Below are 26,965 nucleotides of genomic sequence, written 5' to 3'. Positions count from 1 at the left end.
GTGCCCTGGGGGCGGGAGTGAGAGCGGCAGCGGGCCCGGCCTGGGGCGCAGGGGAGTGTCAGCCGCCGGTCCCTGTGCTTGGCCCGGGCTGCCTCAGAAGCACGAGGTTACAGGCCCTCCGTGTGGTAGGAAGGGACAGGACAAAGTTGACCCAGCCTGAAGAAGCTCGTGTCCGGTCTGCCCTTCTGCTGGCGGGGAGAGCCGGGGACAGCCATGGTTGTGCCGCGGCAGGTTGGCTTCCCTGTCAAACGCTGGCACGGTGCGCTGTGCCCAAGCTCGGGGTGCTGTGTGCGATGGGGGAGCAGGGTTGGCTTTTCCCGCCGCACAGGATGCCGCGCTGTGTGGCTGCCTGCCTTCTCTCGCTGTTAGTGAAAGACGCACCACTTTCTTTGCCAAAGGGTATGCCTGCAAACGTGCTACAGGCATAGGCCTGGTCTCCTTTAGATATCTGCTGTGTTCACAGGGGGTGCTCCCCACCAGCTCTGGCAAAACTGTATTACCCACTGGTAGTTTATTCAGTTTACCGCTTAGCTGGATCCCAGTCAGAGACACGTGAGCTACTTTTGCTGTGAATCATCTCCAGCCCGGCATGAATTGGGAACAGAAGCCTTTGAACTTGCATAACCATGGTGAGCTCTGCACTCTTCAAGGCATAAGTATTCTTTAAACCTCATGTCCGAAGGAGTGCTCTGAGAAGAAAGGCTGTGGGGCTGAAACTGAGCTGGAGCTAATAAACCCTCATTGCTAACTCCATGCAGCAGTGTGTCTGTGCATCGTGTTCCCCTTCTATCGAGGCTTCCCTCTGCTCTTTGCTGTCCTGAGTATCCCAGCTTGCCATCATTCTAGCTAACAAAAAAGGATTGTGTGTAATGGAGAAGGCTTCAGGCCTGTGAGATGTGCAGTTGGCGAACGGTTGCACCCCTCTGGGCCACGGCATGTTTTCGGCAATGGCTTTGTGCTGGAAGGTGATCAGTGAGGAAGCAAGCCAGCACCACCTCACAGTGGTAGCAACAGCCTCACAAACCACATGTGGACCCTTCTCTACCCAGCCTCTTGCTGATGTAGCACAGGGGACATGGGAAATGGTTGTAATCTCTTCTCTATAAACCATACCTAGAGCCCATGCGCACCAGTAATGAAGCATGGACCTGGCCATATGGAAGTTTTGGCATGCAGCTCAAAGGCAAGACTAACTATCACGCAATAGTAGGTGCACCAATGAGTTTTCTGCTTAACACAGTGTATAATGCTTTTCATTCAGTTTCTTTTAGTGTCTTTATACGGGCAAATTTCAAAGAATAGAAATCATAAGATATGTGTTTACCTTGGATATCTGATTTTTTGACACCATACCTTAAAGGAAAGATCTCAGCTTTTGATGGGCCTGTCCTTAGATATCATAAAATCAGGAACTGCATAAAATCATGTGGAGTATAGACATTTGTGAGCACTAAGAGCAATAGCAGTTTCTAGCAAAAAGCGATCAGCAGATATTATATGTACAGATCTGCTGGGACCACAACAACAATTCTGCCTTGGTGTTTAGGCCACACCCATAGCTAAAATGGACACCCCGCTGGCTTCTTCTGTGCCAAGATAAGCAGTCCTGCTGTGTCCTCAGGGCAGCTGTAATGCGATATGGTAATAGCCTGGTTTAAACCCAGTGATTTTGTAAAGAACCAACTTGTAGCAAAGTAGAAAGTATTAAAGATTAATCTTATTGATTTGGATTTCAGTTAGAGAATTTCAGAATATTTTATTTTTGCAAACAATGCATATTTGTAAGCGAATGTCTGGAGTGTGATCAGTTCGTTATTGTCTCCTTAATTGCTTGCTGTGCTTTTTCTCTTAAATGTGTACATATAGATTGTGATGGAAAATTAAATATTTTTGTTTTGTGACTTACCTAGTAAATATATTCTATATGTTGTCTGGTAGTACCAAATTTTCTTTTACCATTCTAAAGAACTTTTAGTGCCCTGACTGTGAAGAATAATGTTCATGTCTTAAAGCAATGTAGGTCACCACTGACAGTCTTCAGAATAACAACACACAGGAGCATCTCCAGAGTCTTGCAATAAACTTATGGCATGTCTGGGGGCCCAGATGTGTAGACCAGCTTTTAACAGCAGGGAGAGAGAATTTAGTAGACTATAAGTAATTTAATGTCTGCCCTTCTGCCCTATTACCCGTTGAAACAGTCTGAGGAAGGAAGAGTGATTTGTACTGGAGGAAAATATGCAGAGAGGGAATATGTTAGATTTTGAGTCCGAAAAGGTGGTACTTAATAAGCGTACTGTTTTGTTCTGTTTGGTTGACAAAAGGTGGATCCTCTGACAGTTTATAAGGTGCCAGATTACAGTCTCAACTAAATTGATTTAAGAGATAATTTCTAAATAGAGTTTCATTTGTGATCTAAGTAAAGGCCCGGTGTCTCTTTTTGGTACAGAAAACAAAAGCGTTTATAAACTTGTGAAAGCTGTTAAAACACATCTGGTTGCAAATTAGAGTAATCTGAACTTCAGAGTTTCTTGTTTAACATGACTGAAGCTCAGTGGTCAAAATGTACAGGAATCTAGTGGAAGAAGGTTTTCTCTGGAAGGGAAGCGCAGGACTAGAGCAGATCTTCCTGAGAGATTTTTTTACATCTGCATTTTTGAAGGTTTTCATGACATGTTTAACCGAACAGCAATATGACCGACTTGACCTTGTTGAGGGTAGTCTTACTTCAAGTGGGAGGTCAGCTTGGATAAGCTCCAGAGATTCTAGCTAACCGATATCACTATGATTTTCTGATCCCCAGCCTCCCTTGGCCTATAAAGATACTAACACTGGCTAAAAGTTCAGGGAGACATCATGTGACATCATGCTTCCATCTGATGTCTTTCTTAATTCTTTGATTTCTTGTAGTTAAGAACAATGTCATAAACTTCCAGTCTTTCTGTTGGAATTTTTCTGCAAATAATTTCCTTACGGTTTTTTAAGGTATTTATTGTATATTTATTTCAATTATCCATTATGTTCTATCTTAACTGGTGCATGTTGCATTTTTATTTATAGATATGTTTTTCTTGTCTACGTAAATGGCATTTTAATGGAATTTGATTTTTCTATTAGAATATGCAATATTATTTGATTAATTAATAAAACTGTCCAGAATATAGAGGAATCAAAGAAGCAAATTTGTCAAAAGAGGTTTTCCATTGGAAACACATTAGTTGAATGCATGCAGTTTCATCTGAGGCATGTCCTTCAAGATTTTAGAACAAGTAAATCTGATTTTTGCGAATCTCTGCTAACCTAAGAACAAAACTCAGCAAAATAAGTTATACTCTTTTTTTTCAGTGCCACCTGTTTTCCTGCTTTAAACAACATAGTTGTTGATCTGATTTCAGGGAGACATAGAACAGCCCAGGTTGCAGAAGACCTCCAAAGATCATCTGGTCCAACCTTTCATGGGAAAGGGAGCCTAGATGAGATTATCAAGCACCGTCTCTAGTCGCATCTTGAAAACCTCCAGTGATTGGGAATCTACCGTGTCTTGGGGAGGTTGTTCCGGTGATTGATTGATCTCACTGTAAAAAATTTATTTCTTGTGTCCAGATGAAACTTCTCCCAGTGCAACTCATACCCATTGTTCCTTGTCCTCCTCATGTGGCTCCTTGTGAAGAGAGAGCCTCTGTCTTCTTTGTAGCCACCCTTTAAGTCCTGGAATGCTGTGATGAGGTCCCTCCTGAGACTCCTCCAGGTAGAAGAGACCCAACTCCTTCAGTCTTTCTTCATAGGGCAGGTTCTCCAGCCCTTTGAACATCATTGTTGCTCTCCTTTGAACCTCTCCAATCTGTCGACATCTTTCTTGAATCATGGGGACCAGAACTGGTAACAGCACTTCAGGTACAGCCTGACAAGCACTGAGCAGAGTGAGATGATCACATCTCTGCTCGTAATGCCCCTGCAGATGCAGCCCAGGATCCAACTTCGTTGCTGCATCAAGGCTCTTCTGCTCAGCTTGTTGTCCAGCAGGACCCCCAGGTCTCTTTTAGCAAGGTGGCTTCCCAAACATGTAGATCCCAGCCTGTGCTAGGCTCCTTGTTTATGTCCTCGCAGGTGCAGGGCCTCGCACTTGTTTTTGTTAAACTTCATACATATTTTGATGTAGTCTTTCTCAGAAAGATTTTAGCAACATGTAGAAAAATCTTCACTTTAAAAATCTCAAGGGGCTTATGATAAGTGTGGCTTGTTTTGAATGGAAGTTTAGGAAGTAAAAATTCAGGGATTCCACTATACAGGGCAAAGCATGTTCTTAAGGTATGTTTAGACTTTTAGCATTAAAGCTGTTCTTCTGAACAAAAAAGTCTGTGATTCCTTTGGTTTTGCACTGAGCTTAATATCTGAATTTAATGTAAAAGTTTGGCAAGATGGAGTTTTAACGTTTGAACTTACGTTTCTGCAGTTTGAGGTCTTCAGCATGCATGAAAACCGAGTAAAGAACAATGACACTCATTGAAATAAAATGCTTACTTATTTTTTTCCTTCGTGGCAGTGAGTCACTGCTCCCATAAGTCCAGATGGATCTGAAAAAAAAGAAAAGTTTTCTGTTCATAGTCAGTGTCATTAAATTTGGCATGGATGGCCAGGTATTCTGTATGTGTAGAGATGGTGACTCTTACAGGTACACATAAAAAAATGAGCAGATCTGTGTTAAAGAAAATATTTCAGCTGATGGTCATTGCTCTGTATGCAAGATTTAGTCTGCTTTTTGCAAATTGGGAAATGGAAAAAGGAACTATGTCAGATACCAACTGCTGTTATGTAAAGATTGATCGTAACACAAAAATAAACAAAGAGCCATCCTTCAATATTTGGACAAGGAGTCTGGTTTGGGATTTCAGCATTTCTCCTTGTTTCTGCTCTTGTTCCACTAATACCAGTCTTTTCCGTTTTGAGACTTATTCCTAACTGCTACCCAAATTAAAGCCTTGTTCAAATAGCGAGTGCGATGATCAACTTTTTAGGCTAAGGTAAAGAACTGGGACATAGCAGAATATTGGCATACACTTTGTTATTTTAATTTTTCTGCATGCTTAATGGCAAGATTCTTAGATACTGCACTCTGGAGAAAGATATGAAACTGCTATAGGATACTCTTTGAACACAAATTTAACACCAGATATTAAACAAAAAAAAACCCCACACAATTGTTCATACTTTCATTTCTCACATGGACTTCCTTAGGAAGCAACATGAAAAATCATTTAATGTCTGCATTAAATTCTGCTTCAGCTTTCTACCTTCTTAGTTTTTGTCTGTCTTTCAGATGTTTTTGGTTTTTTGTACAAGCTGATTTTATTGCTGTCTGTAGTGTCAGAGTTGCTTGAGAATGAGTACTACCTTTATTTTCTTCTTCCTGGCAGCTGGGCACAGGTGCTGTCTCTAGCCCCTTAATACCATGTGTCATTTGGAATGAAATGGACTTTTAGTGGAGCATGCATGCACAATCATTGTATTGTGGTTGTTTCTTGATTCTGTTCTTACAAAAAGGACCTGGAATCTTCCCTAGTTTTTGCAACTTAATTCACTATATAGGACTTTAGTGGGTTCTCTTCCAGTGTACCTGATGTAGAAACTTGTATGAGAGATTATATGAGGTAAAAGCATTGTCCTTAGAGTAAATTTTGTGTTTTCCATTTAATAGACTAACTTCTCATGTTGCTTTGCATGTCAGTCTAGCCTATAGGCCATTCCTTAGGGAAAGAGGGCTGCTGAGAGCTGATGATGTAGGTCCACTTGGCAGGCTGCAAGGGCTTTCTGCTCATGGGCTGTGGGATGAGGGGGTTGTGCTCTTGGATTTCAGGAATGGTGTCTTCTGACCAGGACAAATGAGCCCGTGCAGAGGATGGGAGCTGCTCAGAAGGTAGCTTCTCCTGCTGCTGCAACAGTGGGAAAGAGGATATCCAGAAGTACCCTCTCAAGGGCAGAGAGGCCCTGCAGAGGGATCTGGACAAATTGGAGAACTGGGCAATCACCAACGGCATGAAGTTCAACAAGGGCAAGTGCTGGATTTTGCACCTGGGACACAGCAACCCAGGCTGTACATACAGAATGGGGGATGAGATGATGGAAAGCAGTTCTGCAGAGAGGGATCTGAGGGTTCTGATTGACAGCAAGTTGAACATGAGCCAACAATGTGCCTTGGCAGCCAAGAGGGCAACCATGTCCTGTGTGCATCAAGCACAGCATTGCCAGCCGGGCAAGGGAGGTGATTGTCCCCCTCTGCTCTGCACTGGTGCGGCCTCACCTGGAGCACTGGGTGCAGTTCTGGGCGCCACAGGATAAAAAAGATATATTAAGTTACTGGAGAGTGTCCAGAAGAGGGGTACGAAGTTGGTGAAGGGTTTGGAGGGGAAGCCGTATGAGAAGTGGCTGAAGTCACTTGGTTTGTTCGCCCTGGAGAAGAGGAGACTTAAGGCGAGACCTCATGGGGCTACAGCTTCCTCACAAGGGGAGGAGGAGGGGCAGGCACTGATCTCTTTAGTGACCAACGACAGAACCCGAGGGAATGGCAGGAAGATGTGCCAGGGGAGATTTAGATTGGACATGAGGAAAAGGTTCTTCCCCCAGAGGGTGGTGGAGCACCCTCTTATATTACGCAAAAGCATAATTACGTACCCTTATATTACGCAAAAGCGTAATATAAGACCCTGTCTTGTTTTCAGGGGAACACAGTACATAGTATTGTGTTCCGTCCAACGTGGTAGTTTGTAGCTGAGATAAGAAACAGGAAAAAATGAAATTGTCATTCCTGTCCAGCAAAGCTGACTTCTTTGTAGGAGTAGGGTGACTGATCTGCAGCTTTACAATTTCCATTTTTCCCTTGGCTGTGCAAAGAAAGTGGATAACTTGTTTTTTCTTCTCTCTTTGTAATTGCTGGCTGTGTTCCTAGTGGTAATAAACTTCAGGAGTTTTTGAGTTAATTTCCCACATGACAAGTACATGGCTAACTCTGTAGCCTACTCAAAAAGTATGAAGCAGTCTGGGCTGGAAGCAGCAGTGAAGTTCCTGAGCACAGGGTGCAGGGTGGTTTCCATGTGATGCTGTTGCAGACACTCGTTTTGGCCTGGCAGCTGCATGACCTAAAATCATGGGCAAACAGGCACTGCTCATTTGAAGGTCAGTTTTATAAAATGTGGATGCAGATTTGTGGTTGGCCTTATTAATATATCTTTCTTCAGGGAGTTACATTTTGGGCATTATTTCAATGATGACACACCATACAGATATTGTGCTAATATATTATTTTAGGGTCTTTTGTGTATATTGCCTTATTCTGTCAGAATAAAGCGTACTTGAATAGTCATCAGTATTTTAAGCGCTCTGATGGTGTTCAATCTGCTGATTAGGGTAGAAACTGTGAAAAGGATTGAGATGGTTACACTCTGATTTGTAGTAAAACATGGAAATGCATGCACTTTTGGGGAAAATCTAGAGATATAACATGATTTTGGATTGTCAGACTTCAGGTCTGACAGTATTGAAGTATTTCCATTTGACTTCAATATTCTATATGTTGATTTTGAAAAACAACTTAAGCATTCTGTTCTAAAAATGCCAAAACACAACCATTAGGTACCATCAGAACATATTTCTCTGACATTTGAAACCAAATGGAAATAATTTTGCCAAATGTTTTGATTTTTTTGATATTAACATTTCCCAACTGAAAATCATTCCATGAAAATTCTGTTGATCATGTTTATTCGGAGTTGCTTTCTTGGATTAAAGGTACAATGGTGATTGTCATTTTCCAAATACATTCACTTTACCTTTATAATATTATGCTCTCCCTAAACAGTAAAGCAGTAAAGGATCTTGATGTAATCGATATTGATGTAAACAGTAAAGGATTACAGTAAAGGATTTTGATGTAATTTTAATTACTTCCTTTTTTTTTTTTTTTTTGACTGAGGAGAGTTTTGTTTTGAATACTAAGAATTTTAGTGCTAGAGTTAGGTTATGGTTGGACTCGATGATGCTAAGGGTCTCTTCCAACCAAAATGATTCTAGGATTCTGACTTGGAGGGAGCATTTGGAGTGTATGTGTGGCATACAGGGTTCTGGAAAAATTGAAATTTTTTAGTTGGAAAACAAATGAGTATGGGCTTCTTCAAAAGACTGATCAATGGACTTTGTTACTTTAATAAAGACACTCAAATTGAGTAAATCTGATGTGGTTGTTATCCAATACATTATTCGCGTTCTTTGTATAGCACAGTAGAACACAGACATTTTTGTTTCTACGTAAGGTTTAATTACCAGTAGAATTTGTTTGAGAATTAATGAGAGTAATAGAAATAGAGTAATAGAAAAATTACTGCCTCTGGCAGATTCCTGCCAATAGACATACGCATATGATTTGTGGTAAGTGAAGAACACTTTGTAATGTAATAGTAGTTTATAAGTATTTAGATGCTGTTCTTTCCTTCTCTTGGATGTGGTGTTAACGTTTAGTTCCTCACTATATCCATCCGTATGCTGCCCGTGATGAAAATATGCTGACCTCGTAACATCAAGACTTATTCAAGAAACTGTAGATACTGTAAACAAAGGCTGTTATTTCAAGTATTCTTTAGAAGGTCAGCATTGGATTTTTAAAAAAATAAAGTTATTTTTAAAACAAACAAACAAACAAGAACTGCAGTGGATCAGGCAACGTTTAGAACCGCTCACTGCAGCAACAAATAGCAAGGATGCTGCTGGAACCACCTCTTTGATAAAGGGTTTTTGGTACTACTGACCAAGAAAGTACAGTCCTAGATTGTACATGTTTCTCTGCTCTTCCAAGAAAAGCAGGCATGAAAAGAAAACTTTCTTGGTTGTTTTCTTGCTTGTGTGAATACTTGGCCCAGCTGTTCTGTGGCTGCTTTGCACAGAACTTGGTACAGAGGGTGTCCTCAGGGAGGAATGTTTTCTGGGATTCTTCTTAATATTCTAGTTCTTTCTCAAGAATGAACATTCCACAAGTCATTCAGACAATATTCTGGCTGGGATGGCATTATGGAAAATGGCATTTTTTCCCTTACATTTTTTATGCTTTTTATTCTATTCCTTTTCACCCGATCTCTGTATAAAATTCTAACATTTTTCTTGGGATGCAACTCAGAACTTAATATATAATATGATAACAGTGAAATAATTCGGTTGTGTTGAGAATGTGTATGAAATAAAATCTTTATTTTTCAGGAAAATTTGAAGGTCCTATGCTGTGAATGGCTGAATGCCAGGCTTGGCTGCTACTCAGGGACTAGACTTTTCTTCAGCATCATGTTTGTTACAAAGTCTTGAGAAAAGATGCTGCTTAGATATATTTTTCTAACTTTTAAAATAAATAGCAATTGGTTAAACACGTTTAAGTCTTCTAAAGAAAACAAGCCTATTCACAAAGTATGTACTACGTGTATGTATGCACGTATGAATGTATTTGTATATTAAGAGATTAGGAATTTACTTCTGTTCCATCCCAGTAATCCTTTTTTCAAAAATCCCTATTCAAAGCAGCTATGAAGCCATTTTGGAAGGTAGAGGAAGTATAATAGGTGTGTTAGTCTCATTACAAATGAATCTCTATTGAATTGCAGTGCTTTTTTCTTTTTCCTTGAACTCAATAGCATTTAGATCAAAAGTTGTTTAACTTAAATTTAGAAAATGCTGATTTATCAGTTGGCATAGTTAACTGTATTTTTTATGTTCTTTGCAGGAAACTAGTGTTTAAATAAATACAGCTTCATGAACATTTTACACCAAATCAGCATGAGATTCTGAATATGGCAGGAGTCAGATTCTCCACAAACTACGTTGCCAGGTCTTGGTGGTCTTTCTGAGTCTGCTTGTCTGGTGTATCCTGATCTGGAACCATTAAAGATCTGTTTCAAAATCATTAGGTTATATAAAAGTAAAAATGTCTTATTTTAACTGCCAGAGAGAATGTATGTTAAAAATCTAAAAAAAAAAAAAAAAAAAAAAAAAAAAAAAAAGGTAAAAAGGTAAAAGCTTTCCCTGAAACTATAACCAACTATAACCATTTCTAATACATTGGAGATAATCACTAATCCATTATGGTATTGAAGCTTTTTTAGTTCTGTGATTTAAGTGCCTATGAGAATAATTTATTGTAGCCTGTGAGGTCAGTCTTTACAGAGTTGTCTCCATCTTTCTCTTGCACAGTGTGTGATTTCTGCTAACTAGTATTTGATTCCAGAATACATGGTATTTTTGCTTAGTAGTATTTACTGGCATTATTTGTATCTCCAACAAACATACAGATTATCACAATGCTCATTTGCAGTCACAGGCAGATGTAAACATCTGTTAATTGTTTGCATAAGCAGAAGAAACATGGTTTCCTCAGGGCCTTTATCTTGTGGGTGGACACTGTTGATGGTTACATGTTCAGTGAATGCTAAACAGTTTTCTGCAGATGATGTTCGAACAGCAGTGAAAGAGTTAAATGTAGTGGGGTGGGCAGGGGAAGTTCAAAAGCCATAATCTATTTGCATTGTTAATCACAGTTAAGAACAGGGAAATTGAGAGTGGAAGGGACAAGGTACAAGCCATCACATTTCGTCAAGTTTTGGATTGAATCACTAATGGAATTCTTTGTGAAACAGTAATTCATTCATTCCTCAAAATGTGCTTCCCCTTGTAATTGATGTTTTTATTTATTTAAATAACATGTGACTGCTTCCTTCTGGGGAAAATGTTTTAAAGTCAATTCAGCTCAAATAAAGTGCTTAAGACATTGTAGAAGCCGCAGTACATCCTAGAAGTTTATAGCTTGAATTATGTTCTGGATGTCAAATAAAACCATGTTGTGTTGCCATGAAACTAACCTGCTACTAAGTCCCAGTTTTTCTAGTGCAGTAAATTTGCAAATAGGTTTTCAAATTAACGGTCTTTGTATGTAAACTGGTTTTGAAGTAAGGAACATTTATTGATTAAGGAGTTTTATCACTGTCCAAAGTAGATTAGATGTCACACTCATAATGCTTATTCCCTGACCTGACTAATTTACAATGTGAAAATAAATGTTCAAGTGTTGTGTTTACAGAACAATAATAACAAAGGTATTTCGGGTAGACCTCAAAGTAGGTTTCCTGATTTCCAGAGCTATTGAGCACATTTTCTACTAGATTTTTTAATTTGATATTTTCAGTTTGTAATTTATACCAAAAATTGCTGTCTATTCTTTGCAGATTTGGAATGTGAAGATGAATATTTATCAAACTGCTGGTGACACCTTCACAATTAACTCTAAAAGCAATGGGAACATAGGATTAACATAGTGCTACCAGCTACAGCGATGCAGTGTGTGGCAAATAAGTATACTATACTTGTATAGTTATACAGAATTCCTTGTTCTGTGAATTAGTGGCAGTACTTACTAACCTATAAGGATTTTGAGGCTTGATTGTGAGGTTTTGTTTCCCAACAATTTGTTGGAATCCTTGAAGGGGAAATTCTCCATCAGTGCAAGTTATTGCTACCATTAGCTGGGGACATGGTGCTTCTGCAACTTCTGTGGGTAATTTGTTCTGAGACTGGAAACCTTTTCTGCTACCCTAGGGAATGGAAGGTCATGTTGTGTGTCAAAGGGAAGGTAACCTCCCCGGTCATAAAATGTTATACTGAAAACACCATTATGATAAATAGACCACTCTTCATACCTCTTTTCCTCTTCCAATATCTCATGCAATAACCTCAGCCAGTTCTTGTGTGAGTTATTGAGTTTCAAGGCAGATGTTAAATCCACATTTAGAGTAATTGTGATCTGAGAAGAATTTCTTACGGCCATGTGCTTATAGGAAGGAAAGGAGTTGGTGTGTGCTGCGTGTTTTTTTTATTTTTCTTACTTGCAGATAAAGGACAATGTGCTACCATCACTCATATGAGTGAATATTGTCTTGTAACTTTTAATTATCTATTAAGCACTATCTGGGCTTTTGTGTAACACATTTTTGGCTTGAAATGCAGAACCTTTTGTGATAAATAAATGTGCCAGTCTGAACGTACTCTTGTTCAATGGAATATATATAGATATGTATTCTAGAAATAGAATAGGGTCATTTTTTTTTTTTCCTTCATAGTGTAAGTCTCTAATAGAGCCTGTTAAGAGGTATACTGGAAAACTCTTTAGAAATTACTGACCTTACCCTTACCTTTATCTTCACCTTTACATTTTGACATCTGAACTTAATACACTTAGGCTTGACTGGTAACATAATCACATTAGTCTGTATCTGCGCTTCCTGAAACACTATATTTACAATCACAGATGTGAAAAATAATTTCAGTACTCTGTTGTATGCACAAAGGACAGTGATTTTGTGTTATGCATTGATTTATTTAGGCTCTAGATTTGACTAATAAGCTTTGCATGTTAGAATTTTCTGTGCTGCTAGGTATTACATTGTAATTTCAAATATCCATCATTGTTGTCGAAATTTGTTGCAAATTTGCTAAACTAAACGGGCAGTGCTTTGCTACAAATGAGGGAAGGTCATAGAGCCATATGGAGATAGGAGGTACAGTGGCAGTTGTTTGTCTGTACTGACTGAAACAAATATTTTTGTAAAGTAGTAGAGCACTGCTACAGAAACAAAGATTTGTTGGATAAGCTGTAAAGCTGATTGAAATAGATGAGAGGATAAAGTTTGGAGAATAACTCCAGTATTCCAAATCCTGTAACTTCTAGTGTATTGTCTATAAGCAGACAGCACAGGTGCTCTGTTACTTCATAAGGATTGTTTAATACATTATATATATGGTTTATTGTTGTCTTGAGATGACTGGATCCTATTTAATTTCATTGTAATTTCTTTTACTAGATTCATTTTTGAACCTATGATGCTTAAATTCTTTCTCAAAAAGCACAGGTTTACTCGAGCAAAAATCGAGAGGCAAAATTAATTGCTTTTATTACTAAGAATCCAAGGATCGCTTTTGCAAAGCAAAACTTTGTTAGGAGTCTGTTCTGTACGCTCAAAATTACTAGCCTGTCAAAATGACCAACAAAGCTTCACCTCAGATAACCTTCAGAGAACTATTTCTTAAAGTTTTTCATAAGTCAAAATATTTTAGTTATTATTTTAAAACTGTATGCTGTCATACAGTATACTGTATACTTCTCATACTCGATCCCCTTTCTCTTCTAAGCAATTGGCATTTTTATCATTTCCATGTTAAAGTAATAATATGGGTACTGAACTAGATATTTATTAAATCTAAATCTTTATTTTCAGAAATCATGCTGTGCTTCAGAAAAGTCCTATCAAAATCTCATCATCATCCAGAATAACCACATGGCAGTCCAAGAAGTTAGAATATTCCAAGGCTTTGTGCCTTGTTCCTTAATTTTAAAAAATTAAGCACTATATAACCCCTCTCTGCATGTTGGAACATAGTGACTTGAGGCATAGGGGGCAATGGCAGCACGTTCCTGCCCGTCACAGAAGGAGGGTCTCTGCTGTGACTACCCACCTTCACAGATTCCCTTGTACAACTATTACGAGACCCTGCAAGTGGAACCAAACAACAATATTGAGGAAGGTGGTTTGACTAAGCAGGAGGTGCCACAGAGGATAAGTCTTTCTGCACCCTCCATCGAAACAGCTGCTATAAAGAAGAGGGAAAGAGTAGCTGGAAAGCTGCCTGGAGGAAAAGGACCTGGAGGTGTTGATCACAGCCAGCTGCACATGAGCCAGCAGTGTGCCCAGGTGGCCAGAAAGGCCAACAGCGTCCTGGCGTGCATCAAGAATAGTGTGGCCAGCAGGACTAGAGAAGTGATTGTGCCACTGTATTCAGTGAGGCCCCATCTCAAATCCTGTGACAAATTTTGGGCCCCTCACAACAAGAAAGACACTGAGGTGCTAGAGAGCGTGCAGAGGAGAGTGACAAAGCCGGTGAGGGGCCTGGAGCACAAAAAAATATCTTCACTGAAAGGATTGTTCATGCATTGGAACAGGTTGCCCAGTGAAATGGTGGAGTCACCATCCCTGGAGGTGTTTTAAAGACATATAAATGATGTTCTTAGGGACATGGTTTAGTGCCAGAGTTAGGTTAATGGTTGGACTCAATCTTGAGGGTCTCTTCCAACCAAAACGATTCTGATTCTATGATTCAAAGACAAATCATTTTCCACTGGCAAATGGGGAATACTTGCATCCAGCAAGGCTGCTTAGCACCCCGTGGGTTTCAAAATGAACAGTTGCAGTAACCAAGAGGCACATTATGGTGTTAGCCCTCCTCAGGGTACCCAAGTCACAAGCTAAACTAAGTCTTTTCTTAGAATGGAAGATAACCCCTAGCCAATGCTGAAGAGAAAAATTCTGGCCACAGCGTTGGACTAAAACTCTGCTTTTTCCAGAAAAATATAACAGAATTTGTAATAGCATTTCACAGCAGGCCAGGCCTTTTTAGAGAATTTCTCAGTAATAGCAGCACAGCAAATTGACCTATATGTATCTGCCTCAAAAGGAAGAAAAGAGAAATCAGCGTTGTCAGGATTTGAACTTGTGGTTTCAAGGCATTCCCCACCTGGTAATTGGACTGCTGAGCTACCCCAGTGTCCTGGTGAGCAGCTGGCGGGGTCTCGACAGTGAAAGCTTCACAGAGAGCTATTTGTCATTTCAGGCTATCAGGACACTTTTCATCTGTGGCAAACTATGTTTCTAGTGCCTGCAGCATATCCTTGCCCAGTGCCTCGGTAACTGAACAACTTGTTCAATTGGGTCCTTCACTGGGAACCCTCTTTCTTAACATCTTCTGCAGTAACATTGCAGTTGCAACTTCAATTGAGATTAAAGAACACTTTCATATGGACATCTTTTTCTCTTAAACCTGACCTTCTGAAAAGCGCTTCCTTCAGTGGAGATTCTTTACACTTAAAATTAAGCCGATAACTTTTTATTTTTAGAAGTATAGCAACAAAAATGTAGGTTTCTAAGAACTGCAAAAATAGTAATCGTTAACTATGAATAGCACTGATAGTATTCTGGGACCATGACGAAGAAGGGGTGTGGAAACCGGCGACTGACTGGCCAGGGAGCAGCTCTGCCACAAAGGCTTGGGGATCCCAGCAGCCAGCCAGCTGTGTGCCCAGGCAGCAACAAAGGCCACGAGCCTCCTGAGTTGCATCAAAGGTTGCTCAACCTGCAGATGAAGGGGAGCGATTGTTCCCCTCTACCCAGTGCTTGTTAGACTGCATCTGGGGTACTGCACCCAGTCTTGCCTCCACTCCATCCCCCACACGTGAAAGACACGGAAAACATGAAGGGAGCTCAGCAAAAACTGCCAAGGTGGCTGGGGGCTGAAGCACTTGCCCCATAAGAAAAAGCTGAAGGAGCTGGAGAAGAAGCAGCATTGATAAAACCTAGTAGCAGCCAGTATCTCAAAGTATCCAAAGGTGCCTGGCAGGAGAACAAGAGACAAGAGATGTAAATTGGAGGAAGTAAGGTTTTCAGAGTGGCTTTAAGAAAAAGCTTTTCCCCACAAGGACAGCCAAACAATTGAGCATGTTTCCCAGAGAGGTGGTCTGGTCACCATCCTGGTTTTCAAGACCTGACTGGACAAAGCCTTAAGTAGCCTGGTCTTACCCCATCGCTGACCCTCCTTCCAGCAGGAGGTGGAACTAGAGACCTCGTGAGCTGCTTTCCAACAAGAAAGATTCTGTGATCCTGTTGATTGGGAGGTCATCCATGCTCTCTTTATTGAAATGGGTACAGGCACAAACTAATGAAAAGACACAGTGAGACAAATAAAGTTCTTTCCTAAAAACAGCCACAAGTCTCTCTATATATACATCTAAATGTAGGGAGGCATTTTCAGGTTTTAGATTGATTAAAGAAAATGAATAGATTAGAAGCTTTTTCTCACCTACTGCAACCTGCACAGAGAAGGCTGAAGTTTTTATTAGAAGTTTTGAGATATGAAACACAAAGTAGCAGGATTTGCTTTAGACATAAGTTACAAATCCTTGTGTCTGGTCATACACTACCTGCCATATGCACTGGGTCCCAGTCACCAGCTCTCAAGTGTGTTTTGTGATGTTCATCAATTTTTGTCTCTCTCCTCTGTTCTTTTGGAGGGATCCTCTCTCATAAAGTATCTCTAGTGCTGTTCTCTTCCAGACATATTCCTGGCAATTTCATTGGAACTCATGTTTTGTATATTAGCAGAGAAACCAAGTAGTGGCTTGTAGGTTTCATTCTAAAAGCTTTTTGTGAAGACTGTCTTAGGGACTCTGTTTGACTAGAAAATTCAAGGAAATAATACTGGGTTAACCAGGAGGCTGTTATTTTTGTTTCTTGACTCTTCTCCCCTCCCAGCTTCCAGCCACCACACCCAGTCCTCCAAGCAAATCCTGATTCCAGGAATAGGCTTTGCTTTTCATTTAGAAAACAGGCAGATGTTGTTGTTGTGCTGTAACTTGAGGTGGCAGTGCTGGAAACATGTCTAGTGATGGAGTTTGAGAAACACCTTGTTGATAAAACATTGCATCCCCACCCTTCTGTTGTTCCTGTGTTTAATTAGACAAGTCACAACTACTTTCCTATGAAGTACTTACATCTCAGTATCAAACACACATCTGTTGTCAAGTGTTTCTTTTTTTTAGTATTAAATGGTACTTGCATGCAGCTTTTGCCTCACCTTTTTTGGTGTCTTTTGATGAGACCTTTATAGAGAAAAAAAGAATGTAAGTACGTACGTATATATGGAAATATGTGTGTGTACACACGTATATATATAAATAATCATTCCCTCTGAAGTTATTCTGTACGTGGAGACATCCTTAATAATGCTAATAAAAATTTAAAGTAAGCTAAAATGATTTTATGCAGATATTTTTATTGTAAAAACTTTCAATTTTAAGTTATATGTGATTCTGAAAATTCAGGCAAATCTCATCTTATGCACATTTTGCTAGTAATAAGGGGAAATTCCAAAAACTCATACTGTTGCTACCTTAATAAATGTTAATTGGAAGGGAGAAGCGGTATATAAGATATAGTTAGTGAAAGGAAATAATGGCCTTTTATAAAAAGGATCCCACACTTGCTATAATATGACTATATTGTAAATCAGTATCTCACTTTTGCACATTGTGTATTTAAATAAAAGCATCATATACTTCATTTCAGAATTATTAACCACAGTGGGCTTTCTAGAGGTTGGCTACTAATCTCTTTATTTATTAAATACAGCTTAATCTAATAAGGAAAAAGCAGTTTGCTTTATACCTTTTTTAAAAGTCTTGAATATTCTAACCTGCTGGCCTCTTGCCTTGTAATCTGGTTTGCTTGTACAGCTTGTGTATGACAGTCCTCCTTTTCTATCTTTGCATACATGCTCAGTGACTTCAAATTTGTAATAGCTGTTACGTTCTGCAGTATGTTGCCTATAACTGTGATGTGATCTGTTAATACATTATGTTTGTTCACAATCACAAAGACAACAACCTGTTTGTAAAGCTGTCTTGGGAAGATTAAACCTTTAGCATGTTGTGGTACTGGTAAATCCAAAGTGGTGATGAAAAAAACATTGTTTGGCCAGATTTATTTTGAAGGCATAGTACTGTGTACTTGAAAGCAAGTATGTCTGCGTGGTTTTGGGGGTCTTTTCTTACACTCTAGTTTAGCAGAGCACAAAGATATAAGAGAGAAGACTTGAAAAGGAAACTGTTGGGGTTTTTTAAAATTTTCTGGTCAGGCATGACATAAGTAAATGTTTTGGAATAAAAATATCTAAGTCCCCAAGCAGCTATTATCTTCTGAAGTGCCTCTGTTGCAATTTCATTTTTCCTTAATAGCCTTTGTTTCGGGCTTTGCTTGTTGTAGGCTTCATTTTTATGAGGACACATATTAGGTTTTCAATTGTGCTTCAGGGAAGAAAAAAGATGAACTCTTTTCAAGGTAGAGGTGAATGACTATTTAGAAAAAGACTGCTTTCTAACTGTAACTCAGTGGTTTTTACTATTATTTGGGGGCGTTGTTGTCTCTTAACATTAGCAGGTAATGCCCATTCCCCATGAGTCTGTACTAATGTTTCAGCCATGGCATTGTTCTCGCATTAACCTCCAACTACTCTTTCTGATTTCTACTGATGTGCATCTGTTACCTTGCATAGCCATCCACCTGCGGTGGCTGTGGTCTGAAGCCACCACAGTGAGTCTGTTACCCATTGAGTACATACTTGTGATTTAACTGGGAGTTAATTGTGTGACAGATGCGCCTAAGTAGGGAGCACAAAAAGTGGTTCTAGTGTGCATATGTAAGAGAGCACTGAGTGAATATATTCAACTGTACACTCTTGCTTGGGTCCTGCTGTCACTAGCTTGCTAGATGGTCTTTGAAGAAGATAAAATCAAAGGTGCTCTCTATTAAAAATTCAGTGTGCTTGGATGACAAAAAGAAAATGCCTTGTTGCATCTTTCAGCTGTTTTTCTGTATCTGTTTCCAAAGAATGGTGAGAAAAATAGTAGATTGTAAAATGCAGTTTGAGTTTTCATTTGCAGTGGTGTTTCTTAATGAGCATTATTGCATTCCTAGGACCTTTCCCAAGGGTCTCTAGGAGCTGTCTGAGTGTACTGTATGCTGAATTGCTTTCTACTTCTGTTTCTCAGGAGAGCTTGCTTGGTACCTTCTCACTGAAGAGTCCCCTTTGTTTATGCAACTTGTGCAGCCTTTCTGAGCAGGACCTGTCACCAGCTGTATTCATCTCAGTCAGTACTGCTGTGTTCCCTACTCCTCGGGACTAAGGCTCATCCAGTCCCATGCTGAGCCGATGGAGCTCACTAATCCAGCAAAAAACCCCAAACAACAAAAAAAGCGCAGTTCATTCTTTTAGTAGGTTGGCTTTCTGTCAGGTTACCAAGTTGGACGGGCTCACCTCAGAACCAAATACCAGACTGGCTGTGCTGGTCTGAAGGAGACAGAGGGAGGATTTGTGCCTACCAGGGCAGGTGGCAAAATTGCAGCAGCTCCTCTTCACTCACATTGGCTTAAACTTGTCGCCCCGCCTGATGCCCTCAGTTCCTTTGTGCCAGCTTGGGTCAATAAAGATCCATAAGGTACAGCAACCATTTCACTTGCTGGTTTTCTTTTCATCTCCCACTCTGTCTTCAGATAGTGCTTCTATTAGATTAAAGTTGTCAAGCTTTATGACAATAGCCAGCTGTTCTCTGCCACTGGCATTTCAAGCTGTGCCTTCAAATGGTCCATGATTGGTTTTGGTGTTTGTGCTGACTGCAGTGCAGATACACACCATTAGAGTAGCTGATCAGCTGACTAGTCTGTTCATCAGGGAGAAGATCTTTGGAGTAGTGCTCTTTAAAAAAACAACAGATATATTTCTGAATAAACAAGTTATTTTCCTAGCATGTGTATATTTACTACATATTGCTACACACATAACTGTACTTTCAAAAGAGCTCAGTTATTTGTAGACTTGCAGCAGTATCACAGCCCCAACGTTAGTACTGGCTTTTAGTTCATACTCAGTTCAGAAACTCTTCAAGTGTAGAGAGTATTGAGGTTTGGAATTGACACAGCTCACAACTGTTCTTTCATATAAAAAGCTGTTTAAAAAAAAAAATAAAACCCAAAACTGCCAGTTTGTTTATATCTTAACACTTTTTACATAATTTTGAAAGAATTTGAGTGCTGGCAAAATGTTCCCCTGGCACCTCTCAATGGGGAAGAAAGGAAGTTTTATAGTCATGATAGTATTGGTTTTGAGCTTTAGGTTCAGCTTGTCCTTTTTGTAAGTGACATTGAATCTCAATGTAACCTTAGTAAAAAGAAGTATGACGATATAGACCTAGTCTTTGAAGTCTGTTTAGAGAATACTAGAGATGGATTGGTTTAGCAATGGAATTAAGGTTGTGTTAAAGCTTATGTAAAATAACTTCATTTGAGTGTTAACATTCATAAAGGTGTCAAGAAATTGTAAGAGGAGAAAAAACATGCAACTTTCTGACTATAGAGAAAAGGTGATCTGGTGGTGTTTTCTAACTATATTTCTTTCTCAACAACTGTTGGGTGTAATCAGAGGAAGAGAGAGAAAATGGAATAATTAAAACACCATATGTACAAAAAACAATGATCTGTAGGTGTTATACTGAACAAGAATTTGTTTTAGTCCCACCTATCCTTTTTATGTGGATAGCTTTTACTTATTTGTATTGCATTTTGAAAGATGTGTACCCAGTAATGGATACTTGCTGTTTGTTGTTGCTGTTTTTTCTTTTAAGCTAAAAATATGTATATATATCTGTAAGGTCTTTGTATCTTTTGGAAACACTTCCTTTATTGCAGAAAATATTGTATGTTTCTGCACAGTTTAACCCTACAAATGCCTATGGGGTGATTTGAAATCCATCTATTATCAAGCAACAAAATTACACTACATTTAATGATTTAGGTTTGCTTCTTTTCTAGAAGAAATAAGCAGCTTCCCCTTCAAATCTTGTTAGGACAGCAGCTGCAGATGAGAATGAGCTTCCATATTTAATACATTCTATTAAGTTCACACATACAAACACACACTCGCTCCCTCACGCCACCCCAGTGTCACATTATAGGTGAACAGGCCCTAATTAAAAGCACGCACCATCTGCCGGTGTGTGGCAGCGGGGTGGCACTCCATAACCATCCTGGTGCTTCTGATTGAAATGTATTATTTATGAGCTCAAAGAGAAAATATGTCACTTGGCTGGTTGGAGGCTGCATTAGGAGCTGGATAGCACCATCTAATGGTACAGAGTGCCCCTGGCTCTTCATCTTCCCTCTTCTTCCTCTCCCCTCCTTAGTCTCCTCCCCCAATATTTTTATTTTACTACATAGTCTTTGGAGTATTTTTATGAGTGTGTTTCAGACAATTTTGTGTCTCGTGTTTCACTTTTATACAAGACTGAACACGATTATTGAAATATTATACTAGTTGGGGTGTTTGCAGCAGCCTTTTTTTAATTTCTAGTGCCGCACACAGTGTTTTACTTTCTACAGTAAAAATTATACTGATGTGAAGTGGTGGTAGAGACATTATCAAGATAGCTGAGCAGGATCAGTTTACTGCCATTCCTCCTTCCCCTCCCAAGCACGCATTTAATGAAACTGTCTACTGCTCAGTCTGAAAAGTTTATTTTAATATTGAAATTTGCCTTATTTTTTATTGAGCAGTACACTACAGGCAGGATCTTTACTGCGTTTAAAAGAGAGAGATTTGGAGATTTGGGTCCAGATGGGATGCATCCGCGGGTGCTGAGGGAGCTGGCTGAGGTAATTGCTGGACCGCTCTCCATCATCTTTGCGAAGTCTTGGGAAACGGGAGAGGTGCCCGAGGATTGGAGGAAAGCAAATGTCACTCCAGTCTTCAAAAAGGGCAAGAGGGAGGACCCGGGTAATTATAGACCGGTCAGCCTCACCTCTGTCCCTGGGAAAGTAATGGAACAGCTTGTCCTTGGTGCCATCTCAAGGCATATCAAGGATAAGAGGGTTATCAGGGGCAGTCAGCATGGCTTTACCAAGGGTAGGTCATGCTTGACCAACCTCATAGCCTTTTATGAGACTGTAACAAGGTGGATGGATGATGGCAGAGCGGTGGATGTGGTCTACCTTGACTTCAGTAAAGCCTTTGACACAGTCTCCCACAGCATCCTCTCAGCTAAGTTGAGGAGGTGTGGTCTAGACAATAGAGTAGTGAGGTGGGTTGCAAACTGGCTTAGGGAGAGAAGCCAGAGAGTGGTAGTCAATGGTGCGGAGTCTAGTTGGAGGCCAGTATCTAGTGGAGTGCCTCAGGGGTCAGTGCTGGGGCCAATATTATTCAATATATTCATTAACGATTTGGACGAGGGAATTGAGTGTACTATCAGCAAGTTTGCTGATGACACTAAGCTGGGAGGAGTGGCTGACACGCCGGAGGGCTGTGCTGCCATCCAGCGGGACCTGGACAGGCTGGAGAGTTGGGCGGGGAATAACCTAATGAAATTTAACAAGGGAAAGTGTAGAGTCCTGCATCTGGGCAGGAACAACCCCAGGTTCCAGTATAGGTTGGGAAATTACATACTAGAGAGCAGTGTAGGGGAAAGGGACCTGGGGGTCCTGGTGGACAACAGGATGACCATGAGCCAGCACTGGGCCCTTGTGGCCAGGAAGGCCAATGGCATCCTGGGGTGTATTAGAAGGGGGGTGGTTAGTAGATCGAGAGAGGTCCTCCTTCCCTTCTACTCTGCCCTGGTGAGACCACATCTGGAATATTGTGTCCAGTTCTGGGCCCCTCAGTTCAAGAAGGACAGGGAACTGCTGGAGAGGGTCCAGCGTAGGGCAACAAAGATGATTAAGGGAGTGGAGCACCTCCCTTATGAAGAAAGGCTGAGGGAGCTGGGTCTCTTTAGTTTGGAGAAGAGGAGACTAAGGGGGGGACCTTATTAATGTTTATAAATATATAAAGGGTGAGTGCCATGAGGATGGAGCCAGGCTCTTCTCGGTGGCAAACAATGATAGGACAAGGGGTAATGGGATCAAGCTGGAACACAAGAGGTTCCACTTAAATTTGAGAAGAAACTTCTTCTCAGTGAGGGTGACAGAGCACTGGAACAGGCTGCCCAGGGAAGTTGTGGAGTCTCCTTCTCTGGAGACATTCAAAACCCGCCTGGACATGTTCCTGTGCGACCTCACCTAGGTGTTCCTGCTCCAGCAGGGGGATTGGACTAGATGATCTTTTGAGGTCCCTTCCAATCCTAAACATACTGTGATACTGTGAGATATAGCTGCTGCTTTGGACCTTCCTCTCTGAAAGCAGAGATCTTCCCAATTGCAGAGATGGTGTTCTGTAATTGCCTTTTAGTGGGAAAATGGATGAGGAGGTGTTGAACGGAGGGATGATATCTAGGAGAGGTTAGTGGTGAGAGGGAAGGAGCCCTTTTTGTTACGTTTAGTCCATCAGCCTGCCTTTGTTGACTGCTAGATGACAAAGTCAGAACTTGAATAACCTACAAGGTATTTAGTGGTTAGCTCAATGACCTTTAGAGCGTGCAGAATAAGAGTAGTCATACTGATTCAAAATAATTTGGGGGGTGATTTTTTTGTTCTTAGGCTTTTTGTTATGTTCATGAGCTTTTTGGTATCCATGCCGGGTATCCAACATTATGTTTACAGAAACAGCAAGCAATAAGGATTGGACTGATATGTGAAATATGAAATTTTTCTAGAATAACTTCCAGTAAAACCACTTCTTTTTAATTAAAGAATCTGGTCACTGTTTCAACTCATGGAAGACAAGACTCTGAATAGAAAGAGACATGTATACAACTGTGCAAAATATATATGTGTGTTTATGTATATTTATTTTTTAAAATAAGCATGTCAAAAACTGTGACATATCTACAAATACATGTCTTCTTATTGTTTGTGTTTAGAACATATGCCGTCAGAAGGATAAGAGATGCCTTCAGAGAAAACAAGCATATAAAGGATTCTGAAAAAATAGAAGAACTAGTGAAGAAAGCCAAAGCAAACCTAGAGGTTATTCATCGGCAGGTATGTTTATTTCTCTCATTTTATCTAAGAGTTGTATACTCCTCAGTTCACTACACTACAGATGGAAAAAATAAATCTGTGCTCAAAACATCTCTGGATAAACAGTAGCTTTCGTGTGTCTGAGTTTGAGGGGGTGGGAAGCATCCATTTATCCATGATGATTGCAACAGGGGATTAGGAATGTCTGTTCCATTAACCTGAACAGGCTTTGCTATCGAAAGTTTATATGCTCTTCTGTTACCTTTTCTCCTGTTTGTTTTACTACCTATTCATTTTGCTTCTCTGTTCTGCCCTAATTTTCCCTTGACTTATTTCAATTCCTTTCCTCATGCTTTCCTCCTTCCATCGTAGGTTTAGAAGAGTGGCTGTGACGCTTGCTCCAAATCTTGTCTCTGTGTTTGTTTTTCCCCACCTCCAGATACAGTTTTAGAACAGCAGCAGAACAAGAAAATCCTAAAGTGAATTAAGTAAATGCTGGCTGAATGTGTCCAAGCACAAGGTGATAGATTTTTCCTTGGAGAAAGTTGAGTCAGTGGCAATATTTTTCTCTGACCTTATCTGAGTAGCTTTTATAGCATCTCTCTTCCTTCCACTGGATACCATATTATTTAGACATGAATTATACTTTGTTGAACTTCAGATACTTTATTACTTCTCACACACACCCACTGTCTATCTACAGTGAGTGCTGGAAATTTGAAGAAAGTGAGCTTCTACACCTGAACTCTCTAAGGGCACTTGCAATGCAATGTTGCTCCTTGCAGAATCTGAATTAACTGACACCAGTCAGAGCTCAGTAGTACTTTTATTAAATATCAAATGAATGTGTGCACCTGTTCCTCCATGGTCTGTTTTAAGATTAATCTTTTAACAACCAGCAGGTCAGTTAGCTGTATTCTTATTTCAGTAGGAAGCTTGGCCCTTTGATTTGTCAATTAAGTATGAATATTTTGGTGTGAATTAAATTATTTATTTGGAACTTCTCTCAGGAACAGGTGTTGTTTTGTGCTGCCATAGGTATCTTTTTTTAAACCAAACGCTGCTATTTTTGTATTTTAAAAGTGTTTCTTGAAGAAGCAATTTGGGTTGGATTGATTCAATGCAATTATATTTAAAAGTTGTGGTGTTTTATTTCATACCTGTAGGTGCTGAGTAGCATTTTCATTTATTCTTTTTGAAGTTTTATCTTGAAGAGCCTTGATATCCAGTGTTCTCCAGGGAAATATTAGAGCCTGGAGAAGACAATGAAGGAGGGGGTGTCACAGGAGAAGAGTCAGAGATCACTCAGATCTAGGCTAGTAGTTAATGGAGTTCTAATCAGTAAATTTAGGCATATAAAATATTTAATAAGTGCAGATGGATTGACAGTCAATACTAAAAGCTATTTTAGGATACAAAGATTATCGCTTAAGCTTACTATACATACCTTAAATGTTGTGTGCATGCAAAAAAAATGGCACTCACCAACCCACTGATGCCTGTTGTCAGGTAAGGGATCTCTCAGCCTTGTGTGGTGACCTTAAGAGACATTCCCATGCAAGGGGAGATCACCACCATGCAGGCAGCTGCTATAGGGGAGAACTCAACAGACCCTGATGGCTGCAGGTGTTTATAATGTAAAGTGGTTGATTTGTCGTCAGATTTCCTGCTGTGTTAATGCAGTTTCAGCCACCTATCAGCCCAGTCTCCAGCCAAACTGGTGGTTTCTGGGGTTTGGTGCAGGGTTTTCACTGGTAGCCTCACACAATAGGATTAACTTAAGTTAGGTTGACTTGCTGTGCATCTGCCTGGACTTAAGTTCAGTTAATTCAAACAGGAGGATGGCATCCATCACAGGGGGTGGCAAAATGCATAGGTCATGTTCTGCCACTTAAAGAAATTCTGCAGCAAAGAAGAAACAGTTTGTGGATGTGGGATCTCCCACAGTAAAATGCTACAGAAAATCTCTTCTAGATTGTGCCTAAGAAAAATTCCTGTCAGCATGTCAGAAAATACTCTGTGATGGTTGTAAGTAAGAATGTAAACTTTATATCTTTGATAAATCAGGAAAATATTGGTGAGACTACCACGGTAACTGTTTCACTGTGAAATGGATGACTGAACTATACTAAATTTCTTTTTGTTTTAAAATTTCTTAACTAGGATCTACTTGGCATATTTTTATAATAGCAAGTACTTCCTTTTTCTAAAAAGAGTTCAATTTCAAGGTATCAAAGCACTTGAAATATGTGAGAAATATTGCTCCTGCTTTATAGATATTTACCTGGGATACTGAAATGAGGATGCTGATTTGTAGTAGTTTAATATTCAGGGTACCATGACTTGCTGTAGGTAGGATTTAGCTCTCACTGGATCTATGAGCCTAAATTATAAACTGCAATTCTAAGTCAGATGGTGGTTTAATCTTGCTAAAATAAAAGCTTTCCAGCTTTTCTTTTGACAAAACATGGTTCTACTGACTCATCTGAGCCATAATAGATCTGGGACTAAAATAAAACTCTTCTCGCCTGAGTCCTGTGAGCGTGCAGATTACCTTGTTACTGTAGACCCTGAAAAAAGATACCATTTCTCTCAAACAGATTCTTGACAGGGGTGAACTCTTTTCCTTCTAGGGTGTTGGTCTAGTCTTGCACCTTTTACGAAGTTTTCTTTTAGCCTGAAGATTTTCCCTCAACATCTGACAGGTCTTTCAGCTGCCTTGGAAAGAGTAGGAAGAGAAGCAGGCAAACTTGGTTAATGTCTGACTGGTGTACCCACTCTCTGTCCTTTGTAAAGGAGGAGTTGGGCTTAAGGACATTTTGTGTTCCTTCATTGCTAGTGAACATTTTGATCATACATAAACACATACATGTGCCTCTATCTACACAAGTATCTCTAACAATCCTGTATGTGAAGAATAAATAGGTAACTGATAAAAGAAAATTATTTTTTATTTTTACATGAGTCTTTACAAGACTTAATGTTTGGGTAATAACAATTATTAAGTCATTCCCAGCCCTCCACTCCTCCCTCCCAGCCCCCAAAGAAGGTTTTCCAAAAAAAATCTGAGAACTGCTGTTCTTTGCAGAATTTCTATTATATTTCAGTGTGACCTCACTTTCAGTAGTAAAGGAGGAGATAAATATTGGAAAAATAGCAACACTGTCTTAGAAGTAAGCTTGTCATCAGGACTGTTAAAAACCTTAGCATCCAATTTCATATTAATATTTACTTGCTGTCAAATTTCATCACAATCTGTGGAAAAAAAATCATTCTTGCTCCCTATTTAATTGAAAATCTAAGTAATGAAGTCATCTGACATTATTAAGACTTTATATGTAAAACTAACCAAGCATAATATACAGTGCTTTTCTTTTTAAATACAGGAGCACTGAAGC

The 26,965-nt window shown here is 39.8% G+C and overlaps 1 protein-coding gene across 1 annotated transcript in view; it reads left to right on the top strand.

Annotated features, from left to right (window-relative positions):
* The window catches only part of LYRM4 (LYR motif containing 4), a 96,093-nt gene that overhangs the window by 422 nt on the left and 68,706 nt on the right, over window positions 1-26,965 (top strand). The window contains exon 2 of the mRNA XM_082045039.1: window positions 23,468-23,588. Coding sequence (XP_081901165.1) covers window positions 23,468-23,588 — 121 coding nt within the window. The remainder of the gene's footprint in view (window positions 1-23,467; window positions 23,589-26,965) is intronic.

This window comes from Streptopelia decaocto (genome assembly GCF_964273445.1).
Source record: "Streptopelia decaocto genome assembly, chromosome: 2".
Taxonomy (NCBI): Eukaryota; Metazoa; Chordata; class Aves; order Columbiformes; family Columbidae; genus Streptopelia; species Streptopelia decaocto.
This window is presented reverse-complemented; position numbering and strand designations above follow the sequence as displayed.